General features: G+C 39.8%; 1 protein-coding gene and 1 long non-coding RNA gene across 6 annotated transcripts; both read left to right on the top strand.

Annotated features, from left to right (window-relative positions):
• LOC120728061 lies at positions 1-24,310 on the top strand. Its single transcript, XR_005694635.1, has 2 exons — positions 1-57; positions 24,170-24,310. It is a non-coding gene; the product is annotated as an uncharacterized LOC120728061 (long non-coding RNA).
• On the top strand, positions 2,320-8,140 carry LOC120728057. 5 transcript variants are annotated; one of them, XM_040022735.1, is made up of 4 exons: positions 2,333-3,114; positions 3,253-3,624; positions 4,130-4,163; positions 7,608-8,140. In XM_040022735.1, the coding sequence occupies exons 1-4, from the start codon at positions 2,695-2,697 to the stop codon at positions 7,619-7,621; spliced, it is 840 nt and encodes a 279-aa protein (XP_039878669.1). In that variant the 5' UTR covers positions 2,333-2,694; the 3' UTR covers positions 7,622-8,140. The 5 variants fall into 5 exon arrangements, with proteins under 5 accessions (XP_039878664.1, XP_039878666.1, XP_039878669.1 ...); XM_040022731.1 differs by lacking the exon at positions 7,608-8,140 and adding an exon at positions 7,032-7,511 and having other exon boundaries at positions 2,334-3,114; XM_040022730.1 differs by lacking the exon at positions 7,608-8,140 and having other exon boundaries at positions 2,320-3,114; positions 4,130-4,468.
• Positions 24,311-24,831: the final 521 nt, after the last annotated feature.

Below are 24,831 nucleotides of genomic sequence, written 5' to 3' on the forward strand. Positions count from 1 at the left end.
CATTTTTTTTCACACTGCATCAAATTAAGGTTGATTACGTCGATTAAGCATCATGAGGTGGAGCGTGAGGGGTGGTTCCCTATTTTTTATTTATTTATTTTTATTGTTGCTGGGAGTTGGAACCCTATTAGTTAGGTTGCTTAATATTTACGCTAAGTACTCTTTAAAATACCAGAATAGGGAGGATGGTGTAGGTTTAAGTTTATTAGATTGATCAGTATTGCTGAACTATGAAATATTTTTTTTTGCATACAGGTATAACAGAATAGCTTTAGTGTAGTTGTTGTTTTAAACTTGAGTATGAACTTATACAAAATGCAGCAAGATATTTAAAAAACAGTTTTGTTGATTAAAAAACACTATATCGGATTCATATCGGTATCGGCAGATATCCAAATTTATGATATCGGTATCGGTATCGGACATAAAAAAGTGGTATCATGCCATCTCTAGAACACAACACAAGGGCTAATAGTGCCTGTCACACGTGGTACAAAAACAGGAAACATAACCCCCTTCCTGTGCGTGGTTGGCTCAAGATGGTATCTGTGAAATCTGTTTTAAGCCAGCTGCTGTGTGCCAGCCTTAGAAATGAAATTTAACCAAACCAGCAACAAAAGTCATTTTTTAATGAAAAAAAGAATAAAAGAATTCATATGAATGTTAGTCCAATAAAAATCATCTGAAAGACCTGAACATAATTGAACTTCCTTTAATTTATTGAGTAATAAAGCACAGTGGTCGTCACTGTTGCCTCACAGCAAGAAGGTCCTGAGTTCAATTCCACCATCAGGCGGGGGTCTTTCTGTGTGGCGTTTGCATGTTCTCCTTGTGTTTGTGTGGATTCTCCCGACTTCCTTCCACCGTCCAAAGACATGCACTTAGTTAGGAGTGAATGTGAGTGCGAATGATATGTGTTAGCACTGCGACAGACTGGCGACCTGTCCAGGGTGTTCCCTGTCTCTCACCTTAAGACAGCTGACATAGTTTCCAGCCCCCCGGGGACCCTGAAAAGGATAAACTGTAGAGAATTGATGGATGGAGTAATAAATTATTTGCAGCTTGCACAATGAAACTACTAAACAATGTAAAGAAAGGAAGTGGTCTAGATATATGCAGTGACAGAGATGAAGGCACATCGCATGAAAAGGAATCAGAAAGGTTTTATGAAAACAGAGTTTTGACTAGATAAAGTAACATGGTGTGAACATGGTAACAAATGGACTGGTATTTAGAGGAAACAAAATAAATAATATGAGAGTAAAGAAAGAATGTCAGGAAATGAACAAGTGCAAAGTTGAAAACTTTTCTGTGGAAAGATGAATTGTGATGTGAAATTCATTTTGCCACATGCTCTGGACTAAAGAGTAGAGAGACCATCCAGCTTATCATCAGTGCTCAGTTCAAAATCCTGCATATCTGACTGTATCAGAGTTTGTGAGTGCCTATGAAACCGCTAGATCTGACATTCATTTTGCACATGTTGTATCTCTCGGCACCATCGGTGCTCTATTTACAGTACAGATTTTTAGGACAACATGTGCTCCCATTCTCATATCTTTTTTTCAGAAGTCACAAAGTCTCAAGGACATTAAACCACAAGCATAATTTGAAGTATGATTTTAGAAGTTCACAAAACACTAGAGATCTTTGTCTCAGTTATTCTATACATTTTTACATGCATTTTTTAGAATACATTGATTTACAAACCAAAGCCACAGTGGGTTCACCAGACCTACAAACATTTGCTGTAACAAAAACCATTGACTGGGCACCACTGCTAACAGAAAATATGATAATTTGCATGAAACACAGGAAACATTTGTCTTCTTGTGCTGTTGTGGTTGCCCCAGAAAGGGTATCCGGTGTGAGATGATGCCAAATCAAACAGCACCTACAAACGTGACTGACTGTATTAAATTTAGTACAGTAGCATTAATCTGCCTCCTGCAGATCTGCCTTTTTCTCGGTAACACCATCTCCAAACCATACATCACAGCTGGTCTCACTGCCATCTTTCACTTGTACTGCCACAAATCACCCCTGGCAGTCATCTCCACCCACTCCACCCTGCTTGCATTCTTTTTCTTCTTCACCTCTCTTGTTCATGTTTGGTTGACATTTTTTGTTTCAACACTGAATAAAAAAGTTGGTTGAGTTGCCATCTCTTTACAGTAGACTCCACAGGCTGTGGTGACTAAATTGTGTTAACCACACGTTTTAACATCTCATGACATAAATAACATAAATTCACTTTGTATCTGTAACACTCTACGTTTCAAACTGTGAATAGAATTCATCATTCCAAGTCATTCATCAAAAAACCTGTCGTGACACACAACCTCATCATAGTATAAAGTGTTTGGGAAACATGAAATTTGTTGACACGACTTTGGAAACGTTTTGAACAGAGTGCTGTTTAAACTCCTTCTCATGACGTCACGTTGCGTTTGCATCCTGCCACCTGTAGGAGCAGCACTCGTGGTTCTTATGTGAGGGTGGGAGCAGAGAGCTCATATCTTCACTTTGACTGGAGGACTTGCTCACTTCACAGCTGCTATAGGACTGAGATATTAAGCTGAATTTCAAAGAGACTCTGATACTTGGTGTGAAAAGCAGGAAATATTTCTTTTTCCGTGTCTGTAATTTTACAGGTCAGAAGCTGCAGCCTCAGCAGGCACCGAACTGCTCAAGATGTGGAATAAACTCCTGCAATATTTTCGTAGTGGAAAAATCGGCACCACTGGCACAGGCTTTGGGATTTTCTTCACATTTATGTATCTGCAGGCCAAGATGTGCGCTTGCTCAGGCCACACTTTTGATTGCAATGAAATGGTGGTCGTGCCTGTTCTTTTAGTATTTTTCCTGGTGCTCCTGATAGATCAGACATTTCGGAGCACAGCGGAGCATCCATCCACGCTTTTATGCATTGTACTCAAGCGCGTTATCAGAGCGTTTCTAATCAGTCTGCTGTGGATTGTAGCTGTGTTGCTTTTCACAGACTGGTATAGTTGCTGTACCACTGATGAAAAAAAGAGGAAGCTGTTCTGCAAACCTGAGAGTCTCACGGCTGATGAAAAAGCTCAAATACCTGAGCTGCAAATGAAGTCAAAGGTGAGGATGTTTTGTTATTTTTCACACACAGTGCACATGTAATGTTATTGTTCTGTTTTTTTTAATTTATGAAAGTATAATAAATACACAGACACATTAATGCTGTTATGTTTTGCATGTTTGTTGCTTCTTTTTCAGCTTGCTGCTTACTCTCTGCTCCTCAGCATGACTGTTGTCGCTTTCTTCATGACTTGGAGTGGGTGGAGAAAATGGTTTATAAAAAAATTCAGTTGGTGCAACAAGAAAACTTTTTACTACAAGCTGATTTTGGAAGAAGAGAAAAAAGTTCTGGAGGAGCTTTTGAGGAAAGAAGCAAATGAAACTCTGACTAAAGAAATCACGAGCAACATAAAAAGGAAAGACTGGGACGGCTGTTTTAACGTTGCTCAACAAATGATCAGTAATGCAAAACATCAAAAACCAGAAGCAACCAACCAGCAGATCAACTGGATCAGTGAGGGGAGCTCCAGCAGAGGGGGGCAGCATCATCAAGCAGCAGCACATCAGCAGGTAAAAGGCTCTGTTATATACAGATGTTACAGCTGCCAGACTCAGTCAGGGATGTCAGACTCAATCACTGAAGGAGCCAGAACTCAAAATATACTTTAGGTGTTGGACCAAACAGGATGAACATTATTGAACAGACCAAAGGTAACCCTGTTTTAAACAGAAGTGCAAACTGAAATATTGACATATTAAATTATGTTGCCGTTATTGGGCCTAGAGTTTGACAAGTCTGGTCTAAAATGATGGAACTAGTTCTTGTTTGGATTCAGCTGACCATGAATAAGTTGAACTTGTAATTTTGTTGCAAGTTAACTAGAAATTGAAAAATACATTCGTTTACACTTGTGTTTCCTCCTAGTTTGCAAATAGGATCCATATTAGGAATCTGCTGAACACTAACACTGTGCAGAAACACAATGAAGAGCCAATAATTAGTGCACAGAGATTCTGTCATTTCTTTTTTCAGTGAGAAATACATTTTTTATTCATTCATAAAATTATTTTGCAGGCACAAAAGTATGAACTCCAAGCATTGTCACAAGGTAAATTAACCCACAATCCTTATTTCATCTTACAGCTCTTGACATCACTCAACTTCCCTTTTACTGTGAAAATACTGAAAATCAGACACTTCATTATGTTTCTTCACTGATGTGAAGACGGTGATCTGCACATTTGCCCCCCGAGGTCTCTGCTGTACTTGTTTTCACTAAAACCTTTTTGCTGGTTTTACATTTACAAAACTATCATAATGACTATGGAACGCAAGGACTGCCATAATGAATTAATTAAATACACCATTAAATAATTAATTAAATGTGGCAATAATTAATTAAAATTTGAAATAATAAAAAAAATTAACACATTTAATTAAGTAATTATTGACACATTTAACTAATTATTTATTTATTTCACATTTTAATTAATTATTGCCACATTCAAATAATTATTTAATGGTGTATTTCATTAATACATTATGGCTGTCCTGGCGTTCCATAGATGACACAGCAGACAGTAAATTTCTAAACTGTAAAAGTAACAGGGAGGAGAGGGCGGGGCGGCATCTAATAACCAACTCGCAAAATAAAACAAAATAAAAACAAAACAACAAACACGAAAACACCAGACATCATGATACAGACTTATAATTTGCACTGATGTTTTTTCGAAACATGAAAAGTGAGCGCGAGAGCCCTCGATGCGCCGGCTTGCTGCTGAAGTCAAAGTAAACTTTGTCATCTCCGCTACATAGGTGAGCCACACGATCGTGGCTCAAGAGTTGGGAGGTCACCTTGTAATCGGAAGGTTGCCGGTTCGAGCCCCGGCAGTCTCGGTCGTTGTGTCCTTGGGCAAGACACTTCACCCGTTGCCTACTGGTGGTGGTCAGAGGGCCCGGTGGCACCAGTGTCCGGCAGCCTCGCCTCTGTCAGTGCGCCCCAGGGCGGCTGTGGCTACAATGTAGCTGCCATCACCAGTGTGTGAATGTGTGGATGACTAGATGTGTAAAGCGCTATACAAATACAGGCCATTTAGCATACAGTCCAGTATATAGAGAGAGACGAGACGATGAGGCTCCAGTTAAGTAAACAATAAATATAAGAAGAGTAAGAAAATAAATATGCACTCTAGGACCAGGGGTAAAGGATCAATAACAATTTATAATTTATAGTTTGATGATTTAAAGTCTCACACACAACCCGTCGAAAGGGGAGGGGCTGCTTCCAAATAGAGCACATTTCATTCATAATGATGTGAATCCAAGCCCATCATGTATTCATGATCTGAATCCTGGGTTGTGTGAAATCCCAGAAATAAACCTTAGACAAAGTGAATCTGTGAACTAAGGTGTAGGTCTGTTAGGTCATGTTGTGGTGATCCTCGAGTTGGTGGATTTGTGTTCATACTGGAGGGCAAAATTAAAACCAATGGAAGACGGACAAGAAAAGTTGAAAGCCATCAGGTGCTCAGTTTAGAAATAATAGAAAAGAAGCGAAGAGAAACGAGCAAAAGATGCAGGCAATACAGGCCAGAGGGAGTGTTCGCCCGGGGCGCCAAACAGGCTAGGACCGCCACTGCAACTAGCATATGTATCGTCCCAGTTGAATTAATGAAGGATGAACTTATTTTAGTGTTATAAATTTTAACTGTTAGAGTTCAATTTAACCACTAGTGTTTTTGATTGTTGAACAGGCTACAGTGTCTTAATTAATCTTTCAGAGAGCAGTGAGAGTGAATTTTAGGGGATTTTAAAACACTTTTTTTGGAGAAATGACAACGTAACAGCCATATTCATTAAAATATAGTTTTATTAAAAGTTTAAATGGAAAGAACATTCTGGAACAGTTGGGAATTATTATAAAACCATTACAGTCATTAAACAATGTCCTCACTTCTGTATCATAAAAAAATCACCATAGCTACTATTTTTAATTGTTACTGATATTATTTAATACTTAGTGCAGGAAACTTGCTCATTGCAAAGTAGTTTGTAAACAGTGGTGGGAAACACCCCCAACCCCCCCTTTGATCCCTGTTTAATGATCTCAGTTGGCTTTTAATTACTGGATTCTAATTTAGTTATTGTTAGATGCAGAGCAGAACCACCAAATAATAACCTAGTGTATATATATCTATACTGGGCTTTTCTATTCTTTTTCTGTATATGTCTATGTGACATATCTGAGTGAAAATGAGGCTTAAATTACTTTTGAAATTCTAAAATGGGATTAAATGTAGTCTAAAGGGAATTTTAAAATCCAGACTGCGTGTGGTCTCAACATTACAAGTAGGAACTTGTTCACAGAATGCGATTCGATCATTTAAATTATGTTAAACAAAATTTTTAATGGGTCAGTTTTTGAAACTTTGGCGCTCAATATATCTTTCGCTGAAAATGGTCACTTGGAGGCTTTAGAACTGATCAGAAAACCACATAGGGATCAGAGTCCAATTGCACAGCAAGAATATGAACAAGAGTCATTAATTCAGACCAAGATCCAATTCTGATTCTGGTCTTTTCCCAGCTCTTCCTATCCAGATTAGATTTTGGATCTGCTCACAGTGTGCGTAAAACGACTCTTTTAATCTTTTCTATTTTGTTTAGTTTTTCAAAGACTCTCACCATCAACACTGACACATGTTCAATTCCTCACAGTGAGTCAGAACTGTGATTTTGCTGCACGCAGTGCCTGGAATAGAGCACAGAAGTAAAAACAAGCTATAAGTACAACTTTGTCTCAGTAAACGCTAACACTTGTTTTTTATTTATTTATTTTAATTGTTTTCATTTTTCAAGTCTAGTTTGATGTCATTCACTTAACACAAGAGTTCAGGTTTCAGTCTAGAGTGACTGAAATAACTTTGTTCTTTACAGAGACACTTCTGTGTTGTTGTTTTTTTTTGTCCGGTAGAGAGCAGAGACACCGAACCGTTATTTGATGAATACTTCTGAAAGAAGATGAAGAGGTGCAGCTACAAAATCAATACAAATGACCACTGACAAATCCTGCCCATCCAGCAGTCTGCTTTCTGATGCTTACCTCGGTTCAGGTGTTGGGTGCAGCAGTCTGATCGGAGACAGCCCGACCTCATTTTCCTTTGTAACTTCCTGCACCTCCCCCAGCTCCTCTGGAGTCCCACTGAGACGTTTACAAGTCTGCACTACACCCAGTCTCTCTTTATGCAATTTTTGTCAGACTATGTAAAGTGTCCATTCTGTGTTGTTGCTGTTTGCAATGATAAATCTAAAGAAATGTTTATGTTTGTATTATGCTTTCATTTTTTATGTAGCCTATTGACTATTCAGCTTTTACATTAATACACTTGCAAATGGAGTGGTGTAAGTAAATAACATTCATCAAAATAAAGTGCTCTGTAAAAAACAAAACAAATACCCTGTGATATTTTGTGGACTACCTTAAGCTTTAACAGCAGCACATTTTCTCTGTGACACTGTATTGAAGCTTGTGCTGTGTCATTTTTCACAGAGATCTTATCCTGATGATGGGACAACTGGACCACTACATGAAGTGTTCTCAAGCACATCCTAAAGATTCTCAGTGAGGAACAGGCGTAGACATGAAAATGATTTCAAGCTACCTTAATCACTGTACATCAGGAATAAAAAACAAAATAATGTGGTTCTGTATATTCAAGTATTCACCTTAACTAATTTTTTGGGCACCTAACATTGTTGAACCTCGATCTCCAATCCAATCAGAAGACTCTTACCTCTTACCTGTTTTTTATGTGATAGTGTTAAAATAGTATTTAGTGTTTTCTAGCTGTTTTCTTTTCTTACTGCACAGTAAGAAGAAAGTCTGCTACATCCGTTTTTATAATGAAATGTGAAATTGCAAAGAAATTGAAATTGTGGACCCTGCAGTGGCTGTTACATAATGTGAGCCTGTATGTGTCTGCCATGAACAACTACAACCCCACAGCTGTCAGACTCCTGAACTCTGCCTCCTGACATCTGACCCACGTTAAACTCATGGACTGAACATACACACACCCACAATGGACAACTGTACCCTCAAACACACAATAATAACATGGACTGAACCACCACTCACAACCACTAGCACTTTATATAGCCTCTGTAGAAACTATCTACACCCTCACTTATCTTAACTGCACTACTGTATAGCTCTGTGTAAATAATCATTCTGTACATTCGATAATCTTTAATCCTACAACTGTTTACAACTTGCATAGTTCCCATTTCTGTATAGCTGTATATCTCAGATTCTGTAAAGTTATTTATTTCATATTCTGTATAGTTTTTCATATTTATATCCTGTTCATATCCTGTACATAGCTTGTACTCACTACAGCCTGTACATACTTATAGTTATAGAATATTCACAACATACTTCATACCGTGTACATTATAACATACCATAATAGACCCACTTCTGTAATATACTCACATATCTATATTATTGCTAATATATATTGTAATATATCTATATCACTAAAGCACTTCTGGATGGATGCAAACTGCATTTCGTTGCCCTGTACCTGTGCATGTGCAATGACAATAAAGTTGAATTCTATTCTATTCTATTCTATTCTATTCTAATCAGAGAGTTTGGAAAACTCAAGCAGTCAACCCACCAATCCAAGCACCAGAACATAAACTGACAGGGCATGCATACAAAACTGTACCAGAGTAATAATAAGAATGCATACTTTATTGATTGAATTACTTGTTTTCCTCTGCATCTTGTTTTTCCTCCGCAACACAAAGAGCATCTACTGTCAGGAACTGCCGTCCATTTTTGTAAAAGTCCTTCACCATCCATCCCCAAAGGTTCTCAAGTGGATTTAGATCAGGGGAACATGCAGGATGGTCCAAGAGAGTGATGTTATTCTCCTGGAAGAAGTCCCTTGTCCTCCAGGCATTGTGTTCTGTAGCATTGTCGCTGTTGAAAAACCCACTTGTTACCACACAGACATGGGCTAATTACTGATTACTTCTCCAAAAGTAAAAGTAAAGTAATCCTGTTACTTTACTGATTATTTATTTTCAAAACTAATTCGTTACTTAGTTACTTTTAAAAAACATGATACACAACCTCAATAGGTAATAAAGCAATAGCTCTTTCAGCCCAATTCTACTTTTTCTGCATAATCCATGATATAAAATGTAATCAAATGAAAAAGTCTCTTTTTAAAACTTGATTTAATAGTTTTGATCCTCTCCTGTCACATCTGTGACATTTAACTTCGTCATACGTACAGATGTGGATTATTAACTTAATGAAAATAAAAACAATTATTTGTTCATTGCTCCTTCCAACTTTTGACATGTGACCATTTCTGGTTTTCAAGTTGAAATAATTCTATATTGATACCTTATCTAGAACTCAACCCCAGCGGTCTCCAACCTTTTTTGCACCATGGACCAGTTTAATGTCAGCCAATATTTTCCTTTAGGGCCTTTAAGCCAAGACAAAAATTTCACGATAAAATCTCTGAAAACCATAAATTTCACACCCGAGCCTCAACTCTCGCGACCGCTACTCTACGCTCTCAACTGCCACAGGAAGAAAGTGGTTAAAAATGAATATGCAGATAAATAAATAAATTCAAACCACCAAATCAGACACATGAAAGTCGTCTTTTTCAATAATATTCAGTCAGTGCTGTTCAATGTGTGCTGCATATATGATGTTTTAAGTTATGTGTTTATGTAGTAATAAAATCCAAATGACAGCCTTTACTTTTATTTTAAACACATGTCAGGCTGTTTTTCTATTCAGACACTGCTTCACTCTGACCTGCAGCACTCTTTGGTCTGTAACGCCTCCCTGAGGATAAAAGCTCAATATGCAGGTAATTTACTTTCTAGAACTGAGGCTGATGTAAATTTACAAATACAACCTTCAAACCCCTACCCCCCCCCCCCCCCCCCCCCCCCCCCCCCAACAAATGAACAAATGTAGCCAGATGGGCTACTTGCTTGCTCATGCTTGGGTTGAGTGGGAACACACCTTCACCTTAATTATAGGCATCTGCCAATATAAGGCCATGCAGGCTTTTTTCCCATTCATCGCTCCTTTGCCTTCATGTATATCATTGAGCACTAATATACACAGTAAATCCATGCCCAAATTAACAGTCAGATTTGATTTTAACTCTTTTTGTAGAGTTGGTACATTAACTCTGATTTGGTGTTAAATATCAAATCTGTCTGGAGTTGATAATTTAACACCTATTAACATTAACTATGTGTTAAGAGTTTATATAGATAAATACGATACTCTCACAGAGTATCTTATTTTAACTACATAAAAGTTATCTTCTAATAAATTCTGAAAGGTGTAAAGGTTAGAAATTCCTTGGAAATAAACATTTATTAAAAAGAGGCTGTGTTTCTGAAAAAAACATTTATTTTGAACTATGCACCACAATTTCAAAACAAAATTTATACAAAATTAAAAATTTCCCGCTCGCCCCTGCTGGCGGCCTATCCTTCAAGCTCAGGTCCTCTACCAGAGGCCTGGGAGCTTGAGGGTCCTGCTGTCTTAGTTGTTCCTATGACTGCGCTCTTCTGGACAGAGATCTCCGATGTTGTTCCTGGGATCTGCTGGAGCCACTCACCTAGCTTGGGAGTTAACGCACCGAGTGCTCCGATTACCACTGGGACCACTGTTACCTTCACCCCCACATCTTCTCGAGCTCTTCTCTGACCACTTGGTATTTCTCAAGCTTCTCATGTTCCTTCTTTCTGATGTTGCTGTATTTGGCGCAGATGTTTCTGTACACAGTCGGCGACCTTTCTGATGACGAGTGCCATCTAAAATTTCCTCAGAAGTCAATGTGCCATTTGATTGCATTAGCAGGGCTGCACTGGGTCAAAAAATCGGCCAGGGCATTTTGACTAGCCCATCAGGTATTATAGTAAAAGACATAAAGCCTTTGAACGGAAACAAATGCAGTTGTGACAGTGATGTACACTGTCTTGTTGGTATATGTATGATACATACTCTTAGGGAAGAGGAAGGGCGCTGCTCTTGCGGCAACCAGCAGGTTGTCTCTGTCTGTCATTGTCAGTGTTTTAACTTATTTTATTTCATTCTTTTATTTTTATAGCATCGGCTTGTGCTTTGTGGAACTTCTTTTAACGAAGATGGGTTTTTTATTTCGCATGGTTTTATTGGCAATCCTAAGAGTTGTTTGGAGTCATTGCTACTCACAAAAAATTACATACTCACGGGAGTTTCTTCTGGGTCTTCTGTTCTTGGGGACTTTAATTGCTACGACTTGAAGGAAACACTGAGCAGTTTTTATCAGTATGTGAACTGTCCCACACGCTTCAATAAGACTCTGGATCTATGTTACGGTTCCATAAAAGGTGCATATACATCTGTGGCTGGCCCCGCCCTCGGATCCTCGGATCACAACATGGTGCATCTTCTGCCAGTTTACAAGACTGTGCTGAGAAGAGAGAAGGTGAGGAGACACCACATAAAGGTTTGGAGTGACGACGCCTCTTTATCCCTGCAGATCTGCTTTGACTGTACAGACTGGTCGGTGTTTAGAATCATGTAGAGACATTAATGAACTCACTGACGTTGTCTGCAGCTATATCTCCTTTTGCAGAGACATGATTATCTCTTCAAAGGTTGTGCATTTTTTCCCTAATAACAAACCATGGTCTTCCAAAGCTCTTATGAGGCTGATTCATGAAAGGAAAAAAGCTTTTATTAAAGGGAATATCTTGAAAGTGAGAGAGTTTAGGAAGGAGATTAGATCAGAAATTAAAAAAGCCAAAATAAAATACAAGGATAAGGTAGAGGCGGAGATGGGTAGCAATGACTTAAGGGTTGCTTATGCAGGCATGAAACACATGACTGGTCATTGTCACAGTGTCTGTAATAAGACAAGTCTCCCTGGTTTTAGTTCAGACTCTCAGTTAGCCAATGAGCTGAATAGATTTTATTTGAGATTTAATGACAATTATAATTTAAGGAATACACGTGATTTCTTAATAGAGAAATCCCGTGTATCCCCCCCAGCTTTAGTCTTTGATGAAAGAAGGGTGGAAAATCTTTTTAAAATGAGTAAGACTAATAAAAGTCCAGGTCTGATAATATATGTGGCCAGGTGCTTAGAACATGTGCTGAGCAATTATGCAGTATTATTTATTACATCTTTCTTTTATCACTTCAGCAACAGAAGGTTCCAGAAGTATGAAAAAAATCAATTATTTCTCCAGTTGCTAGGACCACAAAACCTACATCATTAAATGATTTTAGGCCTGTCGCTCTAACATCTTTAGTGATGAAGTCCTTTGAAAAACTTGTCAGGAAGGAGATCCTGCAGCAAGTAGAGAAGCTTATGGACCCACTACAATTTGCATACAGGCCTTGTAGAGGTGTTGATGATGCAGTGGTCACTCTGTTGAACTTCCTCTATCGCCATCTTGATGGCGCCAAAGCTCATGCTCGGCTCTTATTTATTGATTTTTATTCAGCTTTTAATACTATCCAGCCATATCTGTTGGTTGATAAACTTCTTAACCAGTTGATTTTAATCTCGTTGGTTGGATTTTAGACTTTTTAACTGACAGATCTCAGTGTGTGAGAGTGAACGCTTGTTTTTCCAAACAGCTGAACTCTTCTACTGGCTCACCGCAAGGTTGTTGTCTCTCTCCTCTACTGTATATTTTGTACTCTAATGACTGTCGCAGCACACAGGCCAACAGGCATTTCATTAAATATGCAGATGACACAGTCATTGTAAGCCTCCTTCATGGTGAAGAGGATTCCCATGGGCCTGTTTGTTTCATGGTGTGATCAGTCCTCAGGGCTCTAGAGTGCGACCAATTTGGCCGCAAATGCGACCAAATTTTTCAGTGGTGCGACTAAAAATAAATATTTGGTTGCACCTGTGCGACCAAATGTTCGGGTAGCAAAAAAAAAAAAAAAAAAAAAAAAAAAAATCTGCAACCTTCCCTGTGGTCAACAACAGACACACATTTTGCCCCTATCGTGGACTAAACCAATCAGAGCTAGTAAGGAGCGGGACCTCTCTGATTGGCCGTGGTCCAGTTGAAAGTGCAGGTGGAAGTGGGAGGTGAGTAGCTTGAATAAAGCGATATCAATTCATTAAATCCTGAATCGACTTTTAAATATAACTGTGTTTTGCCAGAAACGCCAGTTTCTCAGATTAAAGCTCACAAAACCATTTCAACAACAACCAAACAGCAAATGAGAGCAGGTACACAGATCCCACACAAAGACGTAAACACAGAGGACCGATGCATCAGAATCAGCTTTGTCTTTCTCGGCTTTCTCACCCGACGGCCCGTAGACGGACACGCTGTCGGAGCTTAGCGATTCTGATGCGTCCGGTCCGCGCTGTGATTACATCTTTTTGCGCTGATTCTGAGCTGCAGGTTTTGTCTCTCTCCAACCAAAATTCGCCGAGCCAGCAGCAAAAGAAGCAGCAAACTGCGCTTCACATTTGATCAATGTCGTCATGAATTTTGCTGTTTTGCTTCCACGACTATTAAAATCACACTTCATGCACAGCTAGCTCTCTCTCTCTCTCTCTCTGTACTTCAAGAACAGTTTCCCGTCTCCAATCTCTGTTTTCTGTATTATTCATTCGCTTATTACCCACCAGTCTACCGTTGTTTACAGCGCTGTGGCTGCTGTCTTTTTCTTTTCTTTTTTTTCACTTAAATGACCTCGGACAAGAAAGCCTATTTTTTTCTGTTGTTCAATACTGAAGAAATTTAAACTTTATATGCAAAACATTGCAGAATATTTTTAAGGTTATCTGCTATAAAAAGCCAGACCAGGAAAATCTTCTTCATGTTTTTCTGTTTTATTCTCAGTTACTTTCACACAAAGGCATCTGCTGTGATGTTCACAATTCTGATGAAGTCAGTACTGATAAATGATCAGAATTATAATATTTCTGACTGTCTGAGGCTAAGTTGAATCGAATCGGGACTTTGAAAACCAGAATCGAATGGATTATAGAAATCAGTGATGATACCCAGCCCTAGTGAGCAGCCTAGGCACGACAGAAGTGGATGTAGCTGTAATAGTAAAAGAACTATTGCTAACTTTTCTGTTAAGGCCTTCTGAAATTCATAGCCAGTGCGCTGACACGGTGTCATCAATCTTTGAATGCTGAAAAAGCACAGTGTATCCAGAAAAACACATTATATTATATAAATTATTATAAAATTTGTGTGCGCCTAACTTTTGTGCCGGTACGCCTAACTTTTTAAAGTTAGGCGTACCAGTACGCCCATGGCAAAAAGTTAGTCTAGAGCCCTGGTCCTTCTTAATGATTAACACCTTGAAAACCAAGAACATGGTTATTGACTTCAGGAAGACATCCCCCCATCCTGCACTAACAGTGGTAAATGGTGCAGCCATTGAACTGGTAGACAGTTATAAATATTTGGGGGTTGTTCTTGATAAGACTCTGTCCTTTGAGTCACATGTTGCTGCTACAGTGAAAAAGGTTCAACAAAGACTGTACTTTTTAAGGAGGTTGAGAGGTTTTAATGTTTCATCTGAAATGATGACTCTTTTTTATAAAACTTTTATTGAATCTGTTTTAACTTTCTGTATCGTTGCTTGGTACGGTAATATGTTCTTGAATAATAAAACCAGACTTAGCAACCTGGTTAAAGTGGCTGGTCAGATTTCAGGGAGGTCTCAGGTCCAGCTTGTGGACTTTTATAACAGGCAGGTGCTGAGGAAGGCAACCTCTGTCTTGTTGTGTTCAGGTCATCGTCTCTTTAATGATTTTCAACTGCTTCCATCAGGTCGTCATTATAGAGTGCCTGCAGTGAAGACAAAGAGACATAGATTGTCTTTTGTACCTACTGCTATTATCATAGTTAAATCTATTTACAGAACAATCAGCTGTGCTGCATCAAATAAGAAGGCACACAAATTATTTGTGCCAGTCCAAAAACTGTAGTTTGTGTTCAGTATAAGACAGAGGAGAACAGCACAGGCCTAAACCCTGCAGGTCTGACAGCAGGAGGTGCATCAGTCCAGTTTTCCATGTGGGAACAGCGTTTACACTGGAATCTGCCTTTGACGGCTTTTTTTGAGCAAATATGAAATTCAGCAGTATAACTGACACACAAGACAAAACAATAACTACACAACACACTAACTACAGCCTCCAAACACGCGAAATGTCTCACATATGAAAACTTACGGAGCCCCCCAGGGGACATGGGAGAAAAAAAAATTAGGGAGGAAAAAAAACAAAATTTGGGGAGGAAACAAAACAAAAATTAGGGGAGGAAAAACAAAAAATTAAGATAGACTTTGCGAGATCTTCGCAAAATTATTGCGAGGCGCTCGCAAAACGTATGCGAGATCTCGCCAAAAGTATTGCGAGCGCCTCGCAAAAGTATTGCGAGATCTCGCAAAACTCCAACAATGGCGGGCAGCTACTTAGTGAAATTACTCTTTCGGGTCACAAAATACCTTTTAAGATATTTTGAGGCGTTAATGTAGTTGTGTCACACGTCAGACACTGCCCGGTTTACAAGACATCACATATTTGCAAAAGTGCTCCGACGTTTTTGGAGATCTGACACCCACTAGCTCGAAGCTAACGGGAGGTCGAGACCTACTACAGCCGGGAGGGACACCGCTTTCCCGGCACATCGTGCCTCGACCTCCCGGTCGGCTTCGAGCTGGCGGCCACTAGCTCGAAGCTAACGGGAAGTCGAGACCTACTACAGCCGGGAGGAACACCGCTTTCCCGGCACATCGTGCCTCGACCTCCCGGTCGGCTTCGAGCTGGCGGCCTCCGAAGAATGCGGCTAAAACTTTTGCGAGATCTCGCAATACTTTTGCGAGCGCTCGCAATACTTATTGCGAGATCTCGCAAAAGTCCGTCTTAATTTTTTTTTTCCTCCATAATTTTTTTTTTCCTCCATAATTTTTTTTTTCCTCCATAATTTTTTTTTCTCCCATGTCCCCTGGGGGGCTCCGTAAAAACTCGCTCTCTCTCTCTGTCTTTCGCTCGCCCGCTTTCCGTTGCGGGTGTCACTCCTAAAAACTTCCCCTTCTGCCTAAACAACCAAATGTCACATGTTGCCATATCATTTTTTTGATTGGCTGACATGGTAAACTCTAACACCAATAGGGAAGGGTTTTTTTTTCTTTTTCTTTTTTCGCTCGCAAGCAGAGAGTGTTTGCTAGCGCTGTCTGTAGAAAATGCCGTTTTTACCGTTCTTCCCGCTGTAAACACCACTGTTTTGTTCAGAAAAAAAACATTGTGTGTATTTTTTATCATAACTCTGGTTTTACGTGGCCCATCGACACAATTCAAAAACTGGTATAAAGTTTGAAGTCCGCACTTGGAGACTCTGACGTGCTGCATCTTGTAGCTGTGTCGTCTTAAATTGGTCATGTGATTTTGACACGCCGGCTTCCAGCGACCCCAGAGGGTTAACCCTCTCAGGCTCAAATTAAACTTTTTGTTGCTAATGCACAACCAAGTCCTGCAGTGGTAAAACTACTAAAAAAAACCTCATAAAATATGTATGTGGAGTAATCAGGTTGTTAGTTTTTAACTGTTGCAAATCAGCAACGCTAACGAGGGAGAGCTTTGGTCAGAACCAGGCGGTGGAGCTTAATGCTCATCACCTGTCTCTAGCCCAAATCCTTCAAAGAGTAGTTTCCCTCGCAGCTATTTATTCCCATGACACTTATTATTGGTTCACCATGCACAACACAGGTGAAGCCATAAAAGGGCAGGAAGTTTACCAAACAACAAACAGAATCTTCACAAGGGATGTGTCTACAATAAAACCTCCCCCAGCACAGAGTGGCTGGAGAGGTGGTCAGGATCAAAGGAATGGCTTTGATCCTACTGCTTGAACTAAGACTTTACAAATTTAAGAAACACAATGACATATTCAACAATTTGACTTAACATTCCCCCCTTTTTGTCATTGTATACTTAAATTTCAACTTATGCACCCTTGTTTTTGACAGTGTCAGTGTAGATTTCATTCATACACAGCTCCTCACGTCATTCACCTCCTATTGCTTCAAAAGTTCACAGTTAATACATGTAAGTAGTTAACCTGCTTCTCATTGATCTCATACACAGTAAACTGCAACTTGCAAGTAAACAAATGAATGTCAACAGTCAAACAAGAAGAATCAACATTCTGAAAATCATATGTCACTACAATCCAACTGTATACAGACATAGGCATTCAAACACATCAGTTGATTTTATTGTTTGTCCATGTGGCTTTCAGCTATTTTCAAAGCTGTAGCTCGGTCAACACTCCTTTTTATGACTCCCATCAACCCCTCAAATCTTCTCACTGTAGGCATCCTGTGGGGGTTAGAGTCAACTGGTGAAACATCTGCATTTACAACTCTTCTCCTTTCCTGTTGTCCCTGCAGAAAAAGATTTTTAAAAGGAAATTGGATCAAGTTGTTTATGATCTTCTCCCCCCTTTTTGAGTCATGTCCACCCATGGCTCAAAACTTCAACCAGCTTAGAGAAGTTTACATGATCTTGCTCTTGACGAAGGCGGTCGCACTTTTCTCCTCTCCTCCTCTCCTCCTCTCCCTTAGCTTCCCTGCTTAGCCTCTTATGTCCTTGTCTAGTCTCGTGTTTTTTGTATTACTTTTCCCTGGAACATTCTCTCACAGTCTGTTCTCTAAAACCTAAAAGAGGAATTATGGATTTGATCAACTGGTCCCTAAATGCAATTGACACCCCTTTTCTCAACGAGAAGTCTGGGCTCGGGTGAGCCTGAGTGCTGAAGATATCTACCTATTCGGAACCATGGTAACAGGGTTCTGGCTGATCGGAGCTGGCTTGGCCCTGACTTATCGAAGAATTAAGGAAGCGGAACCGGCTGTTCAAACCCCCACAAAGCTGCCCGCTGGGATTGAAGCGATGGGAAGAGGCGTGAGTTTCTCAAAATGGGCTCATTGAGTCAGCACGGATAAGATCTTGGAAAGGCTGATGGCTGCCGTGAATACTCGAATAAGATCTCTGACTGCAGACTGGATACATCTCGGAAGGGCTCGCTTGGAATAACATCTCTGAGCGCAAATTGGATGACATCTCGGGGAGGCACACTGTTGTGAGTTCTCAGAATCGGCTCTTTGAGCACAAGAATGACAACATCACAGAGCGGAGCAGAGAGTATGGCGAAGCTCACGGCTCTCCAACAGGAGATTGAGAGACCAGTGTTGGACTGTAGAACTGCTTTGAAATTCATATGAGCTGTTCGCACTAAAGTAAAAAGCATCATCACTTCATGCGGATAGCCTTTTGGTGCCAGCTGCGGTCGCAAGGCTGGAGCTGAACAAAACACCCTGATAACGACTGTGTTTAGTCTGTTCCTTCCCATTCCATGCAAGGCCACCTGGGTTGGCTGGAAGACTGTTTACTTAGCCTGGCAGGGCGAAGCACACTGTCTCAGCTGAACTCTGGACACGCACACACATACATATACTGATAAGCACTCACCGACGCATCACCCTCCCTACCCCGGATCTAACGCCACCTCCAACGCTTACCTCCCCTCTGATGTGGACATCGGGTCAGTTGGAGGCGCAGTCGAAAGATTGCAGCGGTCCCAGATCAGATGTACACACTGGAACTCTTTCCCATGTTGCTTGTCTGTGTTTATTGTGCTATGGTGTGTTGATATCTGTGCATTCCTGTATTATCCTTTTGTGTTACACATTTCGATGTTTTTTTCCTCGCTACCTAGCCTGACCTGTCTCCCCAATGTGATGTTTGTGTATTGTATGTATGGTCGGCAAGGTCTGTCATCTCGGTTGTGGGCAAAAGACCTGCAACTGACAAATAAAGGCTATCTCATCATCATCTCATAATATATAAAGAAAAATGTTTGATACATTTTTTTTTATCTACAAGTGCATCCTGTGTACCCTACCTCATTATCCATGTGATCTCTTATCACTGACACTTCTCTCTGGAAAATAATTAATAACGTTTTACAGTTACTACGGTGCTATTACTTAAATACCTCTAGTCATCTTTTAAGATTCAATCACTGATCAGGTGTGTCTATGTTTATGTTCTACAGTTACTTCAGGACACCTGGCAGGAAATTCACAGAGGAAATAATCATGTGTTCTGGGAAAGACGGATGTTGGTCACATTAGCTAGCAGTGGGGAATTCTTGAAACTGTTGACATTGATGCTGCCAATGTTTGATTATTGTATCATATTATTGTTGACTTCTAAACCTCAAGTAGCTCGTGTTTCTGCTGCTGTTCAAACAGACTTGTTTAATTTAACTCTAACTGTATATTTAGTTTCAGGATTTTCGCCTGTTCAAACAAAACTATGTTGCGTTTTTACACGACACGTGCTTCCCTTAGGTAATATTATCTGAAATTTCTGCACCTATTTCCATTGCAATCCAGTTACATTTGTTCATGAAAACAGATGACACACATCAATCTAAATCAATTAATGGCCTGGATGACCTCGAATGTTCTGGTTCTAAATTCAGATAAAAGTGAAATATTATAGTTGGCCCTGAAAATATGGCATTACATTGGGCTCCAGGGACACAAGTATTCTTGGAGGATTGAATATGTCCTTCAGTACAAACCCATATGGAAAAGATACACTGAAAAAAGTGATATTGGCTCCTTTTAGATATAGCATATTTTATTTTGGTATATCTTTTTAATTCAAATGAGTCCTGTCTACATATATAATTCGAGTAACTTATACAAAATGCAGCAAAATATTTATAAAAAAAACAGTTTTATTTTTTATAAAATACACTATATCAGATTCATATCGGCGTCGGCAGATAATCAAATTTATGATATCGGTATTGGACATAAAAAAGTGGTATCGTGCCATCTGTAGTTTGTACAGAGGCACAAGTAAGATTTGTTTTGTTACAAGGGAGTATCATGAAGTAATGCACTAATGGCTTGGAAACGGTAATTGTCTTTCTAAAGTCCTCATTTTAATTTTTTGTATTTGTTCCTTTTCTGGCAGATTTTCTTCCCCTTATGTGTTATTGTTTATTCAAGGAAACGGTGTTATTTTGGTAAGTACATGCAAATTCCTTACATATTTATCACGGCAGTATTGCAGTGACAAGTTTATCTATCTCATCTTAAGGGTTCATGTGATTATTAATATTGATATTAATTAAAATCAATTAATATATATGATTAATATAGTTTAAGAAAAGATGCCTCTATATTTGGTACAGTTTTTTTCTTTTTAAAGACTAGGGCATAAAACACTGATTCCATGTGTTGCCAACAGTTCCCATCCTTTAGAGCAAATTATTTAAAGTTGAACATGAAAGTTGCTGGCTGTAACATATTTGTTTTTGGGGTTTTTTTTTCTTTTATTTGATTGTTTAATTGGCACTGTTATGGTATTGCTTTCCAACCTGATCAGATTTTAGGTGCACTCTAGATCAGTGTTTCCCAACCCTGTTCCTCAAAGACCTCTGTCCTGCATTTTTTAGATGTCTCCTTGCATCGCCACACTGATTTGAAATAATGTTTACCCTAATTTCTTCATTAAGTTGTGCACAAGTCTGTCACTGACACAGTTAATATGTGAGGGTGCACTGAAGCAGAGAAACATCAAAAATATGCAGGATGGGCATCCTCAAGGAACAGAGTTGGGAAAAGAATGCTCTAGATAATACAGCCTACAAGCATACTTCTAAGATGCATCCATTCTTGTAGGTTAACCACGGCTAAAACTTTCTTTGTGTAAAGTACTAAGTGTGTTTTTTGTTTTGGGTTTTTTTGTTTCAAATTTTCTCTTTGTTGTATGTCCAGTTTATGTGGAAGTGTAAAGACTGCAGTGCTGAAGTTTCTAGACGATCAGAACTTCTTAAGCACTATAGACTGAAACAGTCATTTTGGGCGTGGCCATCACATTAAGTGCCTATATCCTGAGTGTCCATGTGTTTTAAAGACTTGGAATTCACTTCTGACACACTTGTCAAGGAATCATAGCAATACCTCAGAGCACTCTGACAAATTTGCAACTTTTTCCTGTCAGTTATGTTGTTGTAGTGAATTAGGAACAGAGCGTGAATATTTTGTGCACATTAGCCGTCATTTAAAAAACAATGAGACAGTAACATGTATGTTTAAAGGTTGTCACTACAAATCAAATATTTACAGTACCTTTAAGTCACACATCAGTCGCAAGCACAGTTTACACTCGCCGGTAGACAAAGAGGATATTGTCAGAGGATCTTTTGCAACTGAAACTGCAGAGCATGATGCTTCAAATGTTGAGGAATTGTGGGTGTTGTTGATTTAGAGACATCAAATGATCAAATGATTAAAACTAGAAAATATTTTTCACGTTCCAAGTGCTGCAGTTGATGAAGTTTTGGAGGAATTTCAGTATTTGTTGGGCACAGCATCTTTGTGTAGTGCAGCAAAAGTTATCCAAGACACATTGAACAGTCACAGCTTGCAAATAGACCAGTCAGTCATTGAAGAACTTGCATCTGCACTGTGTACATCTAATCCTGTGTATAAATCGGTAGGTAAAGGCTGTCCCCTAGCAACATCCTTTAAGCACAAAAATTTCTACAAGGAAAATTTTAAAGTTGTAGAGCCTGTAGAGTATGTTTTGGATGAAAAAAAAAAAAAAAAGAACATTTCAGTATGTTCCAGTTTTAAAGGTTTTACAGCAGCTTTTCAGTGATTGCCACGTACTTGCTAAGGTTTTGGATGGTAGTCGCTTAACAGAAGAAAGTGGGGAAGAATTGATTTACAGGTCTTTTAGGGAGGGGTTGTTTTTCAAAGAAAACAGTTTTTTATCAGCAGGCGAATTGCGAGTGTTACTGAATTTGTATACTGACGATTTTGAGATTTGCAATCCACTTGGCACTTCCCGTAAAAAGCACAAAATCTGTGCCATATATTGGACTCTTAGCAATTTACCACCTGCTTGCCATTCATCACTGACTTCCATTTATCTGGCTTTACTCTGCAAGTCTGAAGATGTAAAGACATTTGGATATGAAAAGATTCTAGAGCCCTTGTTGAGTGATCTTGTTACTTTGGAAAGTCAAGGGATTTTTATTGCACATCTTGGAGAATTTGTCAGGGGCACAATACAGTGTGTCATAGCAGATCATTTAGGAGCACACAGTATTTCTGGATTTATTGGAGTTTTTCAGGTGAATACTTTTGCAGATTTTGTGAGGCCAAAAGATCTGATATTCAAGAAACAGAGGTTAGTTCAGGTGCTGAATCTAATTATTGTAGAAAAATAATTGATTTCTGTGCATTAAATTAGATAAGATAAGATAAGATAAGATAAGATAAGATAACCTTTATTAGTCCCACACGTGGGAAATTTGTTTTGTCACAGCAGGAAGTGGACAGTGCAAAAGTTATGAGGCAAAAATTAGAATACAATAAGAATAAATACAGTACACAACTGTACAGAATAGAATAAAATACTATATACAGTAGAATAAAATAAAATAAATATACAATAAGATAAAAATAGAATACAAATACAAATACTATATACAACTGAGTAAAAAATACAACGATGACAGAAAGGATTATTGCACTTAGTATTATTGCATATGTATGGATGTGTGTGCTTGATCAGTTAAAGTCTTTATTATGGAGTCTGACAGCAGTGGGGAGGAAAGACCTGCGAAATCTCTCCGTCCCACACCGTGGGTGCCGCAGCCTGCCACTGAAGGAGCTGCTCAGTGCTGTCAGAGTCTCCTGCATGGGGTGGGAGATGTTGTCCAACAGGGATGACAGCTTAGCCGCCGTTCTCCTGTCACTCACCACCTCCACTGGGTCCAGAGGGCATCCTAGAACAGAGCTGGCCCTTCGGATCACCCTGTTCAGTCTCTTCCTGTCCCCAGCAGAGATGCTGCCGCCCCAGCAGACCACGCCATAAAAGATAGCAGAAGCCACAACAGAGTCATAGAAGGTCTTCAGGAGTGGGCCCACCACTCCAAACGACCTGAGTCTCCGCAGCAGGTACAGCCTGCTCTGCCCTTTCCTGTAGAGGGCGTCTGAGTTATGAGTCCAGTCCAGTCTATTGTTCAGATGAACACCAAGGTACCTGTAGCTGTCCACAGCCTCAATGTCCATACCTTGGATGTTCAGTGGTTGCAGTGGAGAATGCTTGTGCCTGCGGAAGTCTACCACCAGCTCCTTGGTTTTACTGGCGTTGATCTGGAGGTAGTTCAGCTGGCACCAGTCCACAAAGTCTTGGGTCAGACCTCTGTACTCCTTGTCGTCCCCATCAGTGATGAGGCCGACTATTGCAGAGTCATCAGAGAACTTCTGCAGGAAGCACTGGGTGGAATTGTGGGAGAAGTCTGCAGTGTAGATGGTGAAGAGGAACGGAGCCAGAACCGTTCCCTGTGGGGCCCCCGTACTGCAGACGACCCTGTCCGACACACAGCCCTGAGTCCTCACATACTGTGGTCGGTCGGTGAGGTAGTCCAGGATCCAGGTAGTGAGGTGATGGTCCACTCCAGAGTTCACCAGCTTGTCCTTTAGAACCGAGGGAAGAATGGTGTTGAAGGCACTGGAGAAATCAAAGAACATGATTCTCACAGTGCTCCCAGCGGTCTCCAGGTGAGCGAGGGAACGATGTAGGAGGTGAATGACGGCATCATCCGCTCCAATGCCAGGCTGGTAGGCAAACTGAAGTGGGTCCAGTGATGAGCTTATTAGGCGCCGAAGCTGAGCCAGGACCAACCGCTCCAGGGTCTTCATCAGGTGGGATGTCAGAGCCACCGGCCTGTAGCTGTTGAGGTCCTTGGGGCGTGAAGTCTTTGGCACTGGTACAACACAGGAGGTTTTCCAGAGCTGTGGGACTCTTCCCAACCTCAGGCTCAGGTTGAAGAGGTGCTCCATCACCCCACACAGTTGGTCCGCGCAGGACCTGACGACCCTCGAGCTGATGCCATCTGGACCCGCTGCCTTCTTGCCATTAATCCTCCTCAGTTCCCTCCTAACCTGGGTGGTTGAGAGAGACAATTAAGCATTATGAGGCAGAGGGTGGTTTCCTAATATTTTTGCTGGGAGTTGGCAGCCCTATTAGTTAGGTTGTTTAATATTTCTATGTACTGTTTAGAATACCTGAATAAGGAGGATGGTGTAAGTTTTTTAGGTTGATCAGTATTGCTGAAGTATAAAATATTTTGGCTGCAGTGTAGTTTTTGCATACAGGTATAACAGAATAGCTTTAATGTTTTGTTTTTTTTAAACTGGGTATGAACTTATACAAAATGCAGCAAAATATTTATAAAAAAACAGTTTTATTTTTTATAAAATACACTATATCGGATTCATATCGGCATCGACAGATAATCAAATTTATGATATCGGTATCAGACATAAAAAAGTGGTATCGTGCCATCTGTAGTTTGTACAGAGGCACAAGTAAGATTTGTTTTGTTACAAGGGAGTATCATGAAGTAATGCACTAATGGCTTGGAAACGGTAATTGTCTTTCTAAAGTCCTCATTTTAATTGTTTGTATTTGTTCCTTTTCTGGCAGATTTTCTTCCCCTTATGTGTTATTATTTATTCAAGGAAACGGTGTTATTTTGGTAAGTACATGCAAATTCCTTACATATTTATCACGGCAGTATTGCAGTGACAAGTTTATCTATCTCATCTTAAGGGTTCATGTGATTATTAATATTGATAT

Source organism: Simochromis diagramma, unplaced genomic scaffold (assembly GCF_900408965.1).
Source record: "Simochromis diagramma unplaced genomic scaffold, fSimDia1.1 OVJJ01000308.1, whole genome shotgun sequence".
Taxonomy (NCBI): domain Eukaryota; kingdom Metazoa; phylum Chordata; class Actinopteri; order Cichliformes; family Cichlidae; genus Simochromis; species Simochromis diagramma.

Coding starts and splice junctions, on each gene's coding strand:
- LOC120728057 (XM_040022730.1), top strand. CDS start 2,695: ATGTGGAATAAACTCCTGCAATATTTTCGTAGTGGAAAAATCGGCACC. Junction 3,115..3,252: donor AGCTGCAAATGAAGTCAAAG/GTGAGGATGTTT, acceptor CTTCTTTTTCAG/CTTGCTGCTTACTCTCTGCT. Junction 3,625..4,129: donor AAGCAGCAGCACATCAGCAG/GTAAAAGGCTCT, acceptor ATTATTTTGCAG/GCACAAAAGTATGAACTCCA.